General features: G+C 48.3%; 1 protein-coding gene across 1 annotated transcript; it reads left to right on the top strand.

The window, feature by feature from the left end:
* The first annotated feature begins 189 nt into the window (after window positions 1–189).
* PTGES3L (prostaglandin E synthase 3 like) lies at window positions 190–8,700 on the top strand. Its single transcript, XM_009190716.4, has 7 exons — window positions 190–346; window positions 741–854; window positions 961–1,027; window positions 1,137–1,235; window positions 5,353–5,442; window positions 6,748–6,801; window positions 8,243–8,700. The coding sequence occupies exons 1-7, from the start codon at window positions 210–212 to the stop codon at window positions 8,276–8,278; spliced, it is 597 nt and encodes a 198-aa protein (XP_009188980.1). The 5' UTR covers window positions 190–209; the 3' UTR covers window positions 8,279–8,700.
* The last annotated feature ends 1,528 nt before the right edge of the window (window positions 8,701–10,228 follow it).

Here is a 10,228-nt window from a genome sequence, read left to right as displayed (position 1 = left end):
CTGAGCACACAGCTTTGGAGAAACAGGTGAATGATACCGGGGAAAAGTCATTCCCTGCGTGTAGCGTCTAGGGCAGCCTTTGCCCTGGTTCCAGCAGATGGATTGTCTATTCCTAGTCTGTGCGTTTCTGAAGACCCCAGGGTGAAGGGCTGCAAGGATTAAGCTCTCCCAGAGTATCTCCAGAGTGCAGATCCCTTGGCTGCCAGGTCATGTTCTCTGTTCCTCTCAACTGTTTTCCCGACCATATAAGGGGAGGCAGCTGCTGGGGGCGTCCCCAGGATCTAAAGATAGCGGCCCCTGCCTGGAACTCTAAATGCCACCCTGGAGCGGGAGCTGCAATGGCACGGTGAGTGTTTCCGGCTCCGGTGCTCCCCCTGGCCCTTTTCCCTGGAGATTCCCTGCTCCAGGTCTTCTGGGCGCTCCAGGTTCTGTGAGGCCCCATGGGAGCCCCAGACCCCTGGTCTCTGTAACTGTGGGGTGAAGGAAGGTGTGACCTGAATGTTCTCCCTGACGTCCTACTTTCCTAGTCTGGCACGTTCTATTCTTCCCAGGTTCACACTCACCACACCCACCCACTCCTGTCATTCCCTTCCCTTTCACCCCTTCTGTCTCATTTAGCTCCACTTTGAAAAAACTGTGGCATCAAACATCCCTGGGTAGTCTCCTGCTTCCATCTTTCCCAAATGCCCTCAGTCTTCCCTCTCCCACCCCTATGAAGCCCCAACTCAACTTCTCTTTAGGCAGCACGCCCGGACCCTGTGGTATGACAGGCCCAAGTATGTGTTCATGGAGTTTTGTGTTGAGGACAGCACCGATGTCCACGTGCTTATTGAGGATCATCGCATTGTGTTCAGGTAATGGCCCTCCCCTCTGAGGGCCTGGCTTCCCGGGAACCTCCCTCTTCTCCTAATGTCCCCACACAGAGTATTCTGCATCTCCTCAGCTTCATTGTCTCCTCAGCTGCAAGAATGACGATGGAGTGGAGTTGTACAATGAGATTGAGTTCTATGCCAAAGTGAATTCCAAGGTAAGGGTGAGATGGGACAGTAAGGGGTGGATGGAAACCGGGCTGCCCTGGGAAACTGGAGATTAATTCTAAATCCCAGACCCTAAGAATGAGGCTCTCTATCTGGCAGGACTCCCAGGATAAGCGCTCTTCCCGCTCTATTACTTGCTTTGTGAGGAAATGGAAGGAAAAGGTGGCCTGGCCCCGGCTTACCAAGGAGGATATCAAGGTAGGTGTATGGAAAGTGGCCTGCTCCTTCTCTCCATGCACCCAGGTTAGAGCTGGGATCGTCCTTGCCTCCTTTCCAGCCAACATTCAATCACTCACCAAGTCCTGCCTAATCTTTTTTTTCCCAACTGTATTAGTCTCTCTCATTTATTTTTATTTTAGTTTTTTATTTTTGAGACGGAGTTTCGCTCTTGTTGCCCAGGCTAGAGTGCAATGGCATGATCTCGGCTCACTACACCTCCACCTCCCAGGTTCAAGAGATTCTCCTGCCTCAGTCTCCCGAGTAGTTGTGATTACAGGCATGCGCCACCACACCCGGCTAATTTTCTATTTTTAGTAGAGACGGGGTTTCAACATGTTGGCCACGCTGGTCTCAAACTCCTGACCAGTTGATCCTCCTGCCTCGGCCTCCCAAAGTGCTGGGATTACAGCCATGAGCCATGGCACCCGGCCTCGGCCAATTCTGTTTTTTTATATTCCAGTCCCAGAAGTAGTTTCCACTGTAGAAATTAATTGATCAGTGTTATTCTTTCTTTCTTTCTTTCTTTCTTTTTTTTTTTTTTTGAGATGGAGTTTTTCTCTTGTTGCCCAGGCTGGAATGCAATGGCACCATCTCAGCTCACTGCAACCTGCACTTCCCGGATTCAAGCAATTCTCTTTCCTCAACCTCCTGAGTAGCTGGGATTACAGGTGTGCACCACCACATCCAGCTAATTTTTCGCATTTTTTTGAGGCAGAGTCTCCCTCTGTCATCCAGGCTAGAGTGCAGTGGCGTGAACTCAGCTCACTGCAACCTCTGTCTCCTGGGTTCAAGTGATTCTCCTGCCTCAGCCTCCTGAGTAGCTAGGATTACAGGTGCCCGCCACCATGCCCAGCTAATTTTTGTAGTTTTAGTAGAGACAGGGTTTTGTCATGTTGGCCAGGCTGGTCTTGAACTCCTGACGTCAGGTGATCCGCCCGCCTCAGCCTCCCAAAGTGCTGGGATTACAAGCCTGAGCCACCGTGCCTGGCCATTTTTGTATTTTTAGTAGAGATGAGGTTTCGCCATGTTGACTAGGCTGGTCTGAAACTTCAGACCTCAGGTGATCCGCCTGCCTCAGCCTCCCATGGTGCTGGGATTACAGGCATGAGCCACCATACCTGCCCCTGATTAATCTTATTATTGCTATTAGTGGCTTATAACCAGGCTTTATTGACTCCTAAATATTAATGAATTCACTACTTAATTTCTTCCTAGTTCAAGCCTCATCCAACATATGGTGAGAAGTTTGTCGGGTATTTTCAGTCTCATTTTCAGTCCATCCTCTGCATTGCCCCCAGCATGGTCTGTCTAAAACACACATTTGACCCTGACACTCTCCCACTTAAGGCCCTCCAATGTATCCTCTTTAAAGGTTGAAAACTGACTGCCTGATAGCTGGATCTGGCTCTCAGATTTGTTTTAATCTTTTTTTTTTTTTTTTTTTATTGAGATGGAGTCTCGCTCTGTCGCTCAGGCTGGAGTGCAGTGGTGTGATCTCGGCTCACTGCAAACTCTGCCTCCCAGGTTCACGCCATTCTCCTGCATCAGCCTCCTGAGTAGCTGGGACTACAGGTGCCTGCCACCACGCCCAGCTAATTTTTTGTATTTTTAGTAGAGATGGGTTTCACCGTGTTAGCCAGGATGATCTTGATCTCCTGACCTCGTGATCCACCCACCTCGGCCTCCCAAAGTGGTGGGATTACAGGTGTGAGCCACCCTGCCTAGCCTGTTTTAATCTTTACATTGTCAAAAATTATTTTAAGGCTAGGCTAAAAATACAAAAATTAGCCGGGCATGATGGCGCGTGCCTGTAATCCCAGCTACTTGAGAGGCTGAGGCAGGAGAGTAAGCTTAGACTTGGGAGGAGGTTGCAGTGAGAGCTGAGGCTGCACCACTGCACGCCAGCCTGGCAACAAATGAGACTCCATCTCAAAAAAGAAAATGTTACGTCATTACTGACGTTAAAAATTTTTTATTAGTTGCTAACATTTAAAAATGTGCATCTTGTAAAAATCCAGACTATAAGCTTCTGTTGAAAAATGGGAGGCTGGGAGAGGTGGCTCTCAATCCCAGCACTTTGGGAGGCTGAGGTGAGTGGATTGCTTTAGGTCAGGAGTTCAAGACCGGCCACAGCCAGCATGTGGCTTATACTACTAAAATACACAAAATTAGCCGGACGTAGTGGTGCAAGCCTGTAGTCCCAGCTACTCGGGAGGCTGAGGCGGGATAATTGCTTGAACCCAGGAGGCAGAGGTTGCAGTGAGCTGAGATCTCACCACCGCACTCCAGCCTGGGCAATAGAGTGAGACTCCGTTTCAAAAAAAAGGGAAAAAAAAAGGCAGGGGCCAGGTTCGGTGTCTCACGCCTGTAATCCCAGCACTTTGGAAGGAACCAAAGGCCGAGGCAGATCGAGGTTAGGAATTTGACACCAGCCTGGCCAACGTGGTGAAACCCCGTCTCTACTAAAAATACAAAAGTTAGCCAAGCATGGTAGCGCGTGCCTGTAATCCCAGCTACTCTGGAGGCTAATGCAGGAGAATTACTGGAACCCGGAAGGTGGAGGTTGCAGTGAATCGAGATCATGCCACTGCACTCCAACCTGGGGTTTCACCGTGTTGGCCAGGCTGGTCTCAAACTCCTGATGTCAAGTGATCCACCTGCCTCGGCCTCCCAAAATGCTGGGATTACAGGTGTTAGTCACTGCACCTGACCAATAAATATCTTTTGAATGAAGGAGTGAATAACTTCTTCCCTGTATAAATGTGGAAACTTTGGAAAATGGACCTTGAAGGGTTGTCTCTGACTCCATGGAATGTAGCTTGTCTTTTTTCTTTTTTTTCATGACAGAGTTTTACTCTTGTTGCCCAGGCTGGAGTGCAGTGGTACGATCTCAGCTCACTGCGGCTTCCACCTGCTAGGTTCAAGTGATTCTCCTGCCTCAGCCTCCCAAGTAGCTGGCATTACAGGCATGTGCCACCATGCCCAGCTAATTTTGTATTTTTAGTAGAGATGGGGTTTTATCATGTTGGCCAGGCTGGTCTTGAACTCCTGACCTCAGGTGATCCACCCACCCTGGCCCTGCAAAGTGCTGGGATTACAGGTGTGAACCACTGCGCCCGGCTGCAGCATGTCTGTCTTGTTGGTTGACTCCTATGTTGCTTTATGATACAATTATCTTTCTAGATGTATTGTCTCTTCAGTCAATTGGCTCCTGGAGGGTAGGAGTTCTTCTCCTTCTTTTTTTTTTTTTTTTTTAGACGGAGTCTTGCTCTGTCACCCAGACTGGAGTGCTATGGCGCGATCTCAGCTCACTACAACCTCCACCTCCCGGGTTCCAGCAATTCTCCTGCCTCAGCCTCCCGAGTAGCTGGGATTACAGGCACCCACTACCACACCCGGCTAATTTTTGCATTTTTAATAGGGAGATGGGGTTTCACCATGTTGGCCAGGCTGGTCTTGAACTCCTGACCTCATGATCCACCTGTCTCGGCCTCTCAGAGTGCTGGGATTACAGGCATGAGCCACCATGCCCAGCCTTCTTCTTTTTTTTTTTTTTGAGATGGAGTCTTGCTCTGTCACCCAGGCTGGAGTGCAGTGGCATGATCTTGGCTCACTGCAACCTCTGCCTCCCGGGTTCAAGCGATTCTCCTGCCTCAGCCTCCCAAGTAGCTGGGACTACAGACGCCCATCACTACGCCCGGCTAATTTTTGTACTTTTAGTAGAGACGGGGTTTCACTATATTGGCCAGGCTGGTATCGAACTCCTGACCTTGTGATCCTCCTGCCTTGGCCTTCCAAAGTGCTGAGATTATAGTCATGAGCCACCATGCCTGGCTGGAGGGTAGGACTTCTGAGATTTTCAGACCCTATCATGCCTAGCTTTGTGTGTAGATTAGCAGGTTCATGGTAAATCTTTGTGAATGATGATGATGACATGGGAACCTGAAGGGGGCTGGTCAAAGGGGTGCAGTTGGGAAGACTATGGACCTATCGACCCTCTTTTCCCCAAGTGTGCTCCCATGCATATGCTCACACTCTCCCACACACTCCTGCTCCTGCCCTCCGGGCCTGTGACTCTTGGCGCTTCTTCTTGCAGCCAGTGTGGCTGTCTGTGGACTTTGATAACTGGAGAGACTGGGAAGGGGATGAAGAGGTGGAGCTGGCTCAGGTGGAACATTATGCAGAGGTAAGAGAGAGTACCTGCTGTGTTCTGCTCACTTGATCATTCTTTGTGTTTCTCTGCACACATGTCTCTGGAGGATTGTCACTGGGGCCACGCAGAGATATGCAAGCTCTCTAGGCAGGTTACGCATTGATGCTGATGTTCTTTACCTATTTTGTGCAATGTTTATTTAATAGGGATGAGAGGAAAGAATATTATTGAAATTATATATACACATTGATTCACTTATTCAGTGTGGAGCCTGTATTCTGAAGAAGTTTGACAAAAGCTTTTTCCACTTTTCTGTAATTCTTGTTCTCCTATTTTCTATGTGTGTGTGTGTGTGTGTGTGTGTGTGTGTGTGTGTGTGTGTATGGTTTTCTGTCACCCAGGCTGGAGTGCAATGGCACGATCTCAGCTCATTGCAACCTCTGCCTCTGGGTTCAAGCAATTTTGCCTCAGCCTCCTGAGTAGCTGGGATTACAGGTGCCCACCACCACGTCTGGCTAATTTTTGTATTTTTTTAGTAGAGACCGAGTTTCACCGTGTTGGCCAGGCTGGTCTCGAACTCCTGACCTCCGGTGATCCACCTGCCTCAGCCTCCCAAGTGATGGGATTACAGGCGAGAGCCACTGTGCCCGTCCTGTGTGTGTGGTTTTCTTTTCGAGACGGAGTCTTGCTCTGTCTCCCACGCAGGAGTGCAGTAGCTCTCTGCAACCTCCACTTCCCAGGTTCAAACGATTCTTGTGCCTCAGCCACCTGAGTGGCTGGGATTACAGGCATGCGCCACCACCCCTGGCTAATTTTTTTTTTGTATTTTTGGTAGAGATGGGGTTTCATCATGTTGGCCAGCCTGGTCTGGAACTCCTAGCCTCAGCCTCCTCTGTCTCAGCCTCCCAAAGTACTGAGATTACAAATGTGAGCCACCAAACCTGGCCTGCGTGTGTGTGTGTGTGTGTTCTTGAGCCAGACAACTTCGTGGGAAGTTAAAACTAGCAGTATAAAAATTCACATCATAAATCATTGGCTCCCAATAAATCACACACTGTATTGTTATATTATTTGGTTTCAGTTATAAAAACACTAGCCGATTCCAATCTTGTAAGGAGGATGGATTTGTAAGGAGGATGCTCTGTGTGTGTCTTTGTGTTTAAATTTTTTTAAGAAGGGGATCAATTTACTTTTCTCAAATTCATTCCAGTGATGTTTTAAAGATGGGAGCAGTTGCCTGACCGGTCTGGCTGCAGCCATTCTTCTATGGCCCATCAGTGTGCAGATTGTTCTTCCCTCACTCCCTTCTCCCTTATGGTTATTTTTTCTTCCCACTAGCTTTTGCAGAAGGTCAGCACCAAGAGACCTCCACCTGCCATGGATGATTTGGACGTAAGTAAAGCCTTCCCCTCAACCCTTCAGTTTCTTTGTAGCCCTTAAAATTAACCCACCAGAGAGCTCCTATCCCAGTTCCTAGCACACAGTAGTTCTCAGTGCCTGTTAACCAAATTTGAATTTGACCCAAGAGGGCTAATATTCTTTTTGGGGGGGCATGGGGGAGGAGTTTCGCTCTGTTGCCCAGGCTGAAGTGCAGTGGCCTGATCTCAGCTCACTGCAACCTCTGCCTCTTGGGTTCAAGCGATTCTCCTGCCTCAGACTCCTGAGTAGCTGGGAATATAGGCACCCGCCACCACGCCTGGCTAATTTTTGTATTTTTAGTAGAGACAGGGTTTTGCCATGTTGGCCAGACTGGTCTTGAACTCCTGACCTCAGGTGATCCACCCTCCTTGGCCTCCCAAAGTGCTGGGATTAACCGGTGTGAGCCACCGTGCCTGGCCCAAGAAGGCTAATATTCTTCTCCAGACTTTAGAAAACCCTAGCAAGACCCTCCTGCTTTCCATCTCCCCCTCTGTTTCTCCATCCTAGAGAAGACCTGGCCCTGCTGAGCATCTTTACAGCTGTAAGGAGCAATAGCATTAATTAAAATTCTGAAACTAGGGTGGGTGTGGTGGCTCTCGCCTGTAATCCCAGCACTTTGGGAGGCCAAGGCAGGTGGATTGATTGTGCTCAGCAGTTTGAGACCAGCCTGGGCAGTCGGGCAAAACCCTGTCTCTACCAAAAATACAAAAATTAGCCAGGCATGGTAGCGTATAACCCCAGCTACTCAAGAGGCTGAGGTGGGAGGATCACTTGAGACTGTGGGGTAGAGGTTGCAGTGAGCTGAGATCACGCCACTGCACTGCAGCCTGGGTGATGAAGCAAGACCCTGTCTCAAAAAAAAAAAAAAAAAAAAAAATCTGGAAACTATTGATGTAAGACAAAGTAGCATTGGTTTACTTAATATCCAAAGTAAGTTAAAACCTTCATATTAGCCTCCTAGGTTGGGTGGTTTAGGAAATCACAAAAAGGGCCGGGCGCGGTGGCTCAAGCCTGTAATCCCAGCACTTTGGGAGGCCGAGATGGGCGGATCACGAGGTCAGGAGTTCGAGACCATCCTGGCTAACATGGTGAAACCCCGTCTCTACTAAAAAATACAAAAAACTAGCCGGGCGAGGTGGTGGGCGCCTGGAGTCCCAGCTACTCGGGAGGCTGAGGCAGGAGAATGGCGTAAAAACCCGGGAGGCGGAGCTTGCAATGAGCTGAGATCCGGCCACTGCACTCCAGCCTGGGCGACACAGCGAGACTCCGTCTCAAAAAAAAAAAAAAAAAAAAAGGAAATCACAAAAAGAAACTTGGAGAGCAGGAGGGAGGGAGCAGTTTATTTGTTAACACAAATGTTCCTGCTTTGCAGGGTCTACAGGTGCTTTGTCTGTTTTTTTTTTTTTTCCTCTAGGATGATTCTGACAGTGTGGACGCAACAAGTAATTAACTTTCTACTACAGCAAAGCTGGGAAGGCGGCTGTGGCTATTTTCCAGTTGTTCTGGAAAGCTAGCGCCTAGGCCTTTGTCAGTACTTTGGCTGTGCACCAAGTTCCTCTGACACCTCTGAACTTTCCTAGAAGCTCTTTATTAAGGGTCGTCCTTCAAGCTTGTCTTCCTTCTAGGCACTTGACTATGGCCTCACATCAGATGCAGGGTCAGGGAGGGGTAGACTGGTAGGGCTTCGGATTTCTTACTGATTGGTTTATAATCTCTGTGTTTAGGCCACTTGATTATTTGAGTATGTGTGTGTATGTGGCAAAACAAAAGCCGAAGAAGAATGGAGATTATAGAAATCTCTATTATGTGTGCATATGGGGAAAGCAAAAAGCCAAAGAAGAAACAGATTATAATAAATCTCTAGGAACTGTTCTCTGTCTGTTTCCTTATTGTACTTACTCCTCCTGGTGGCAAGCCTCTTCTCCCTCTAGTAACCAAGCTAGGGTGGTTCCTCTTGCCCAGATTTGTGCTCTGATTTCTTACAGCTAATTCTGTCATCTCTAGAACCAGCCACTTCAGCTTCCTGCACACTCTAGAAATCTCTTTATACTTTTTTTTTCCCCCAAGATGGAGTCTTGCTCTGTTGCCCAGGCTGGAGTGCAGCGGCATGATCTCAGCTCACTGCAACCTCCGCCTTCCGGATTCAAGCAATTCTTCTGCCTCAGCCTCCCAAGTAGCTGGGACTACAGACGTGCACCACCAGACTCAGCTAATTTTTGTATTTTTCACCCGAGATGGGGTTTCACCATGTTGGCCAGGCTGGTCTTGAACTGCTAACCTCAAGTGATCCACCCACCTCAGCCTCCCAAAGTGCTAGGATTACATGTGTGAGCCACCACACCCGGCCCTCTTTATACTTTTAAAACTGATTGTTGCCGGGCACGGTGGCTCAAGCCTGTAATCCCAGCACTTTGGGAGGCCGAGACGGGTGGATCACGAGGTCAGGAGATGAAGACCATCCTGGCGAACACGGTGAAACCCCGTCTCTACTAAAAAATACAAAAAACTAGCTGGGCGAGATGGCGGGCGCCTGTAGTCCCAGCTACTCGGGAGGCTGAGGCAGGAGAATGGCGTGAACCCGGGAGGCGGAGCTTGCAGTGAGCTGAGGTCTGGCCACTGCACTCCAGCCTGGGCGGCAGAGCGAGACTCTGTCTCAAAAAAAAAAAAAAAAAAAAAAAAAACTGATTGTTACTCTAGTTAATGTCTATGTTTATTTGTCCATTCAACAGCTATTCCATTTGTCCATAAATATTTTTTGAGTGCCTAATATGTACAACTGACTATAACTTGAACAAAATAAATGCATTGCCTACAGACTTTGCTCTTGAACTCATGGTAAACTATTAGGATTTACTTTAAAAGTAAACTTTATTTATTTATTTATGTTTGAGATAAAGTCTTGCTTTCTTGCCCAGGCTGGAATACAGTGGTACATTCATTATTCACTGGAGCCTTGACATCCTGGGCTCAAGTAATCCTCCTGCCTCAGCCTCCTGGGTAGCTAGGACTACACCGCACCTGACTAAGTTAAAAAATATTTTTGTAGGCTGGGCACAGTGGCTCACGCTTGTAATCCCAGCACTTTGGGAGGCTGAGGTGGGTAGATCACCTGAGGTTGGGAGTTTGAGACCAGCCTGACCAACATGGAGAAACCCTGTCTCTACTAAAAATACAAAATTAGCCAGGCATGGTGGCTCATGCCTGTAATCCCAGCTGCTCCAGAGGCTGAGGCAGGAGAATGGCTTGAACCCGGGAGGCGGAGGTTGCTGTGAACCGAGATCACACCATTGCACTCCAGCCAGGGCAACAAGAGCGAAACTCCATCTCAAAAAAAACCCATATATATATGTTTTATATATATAATATATGTTATATATGTGTTATATATTATATAATATAT

The sequence above is a fragment of the Papio anubis genome, chromosome 17 (assembly GCF_008728515.1).
Source record: "Papio anubis isolate 15944 chromosome 17, Panubis1.0, whole genome shotgun sequence".
NCBI lineage: Eukaryota > Metazoa > Chordata > Mammalia > Primates > Cercopithecidae > Papio > Papio anubis.
Note: the sequence above shows the minus strand (reverse complement) of the source record. Positions and strands in the feature narration are given on the sequence as shown.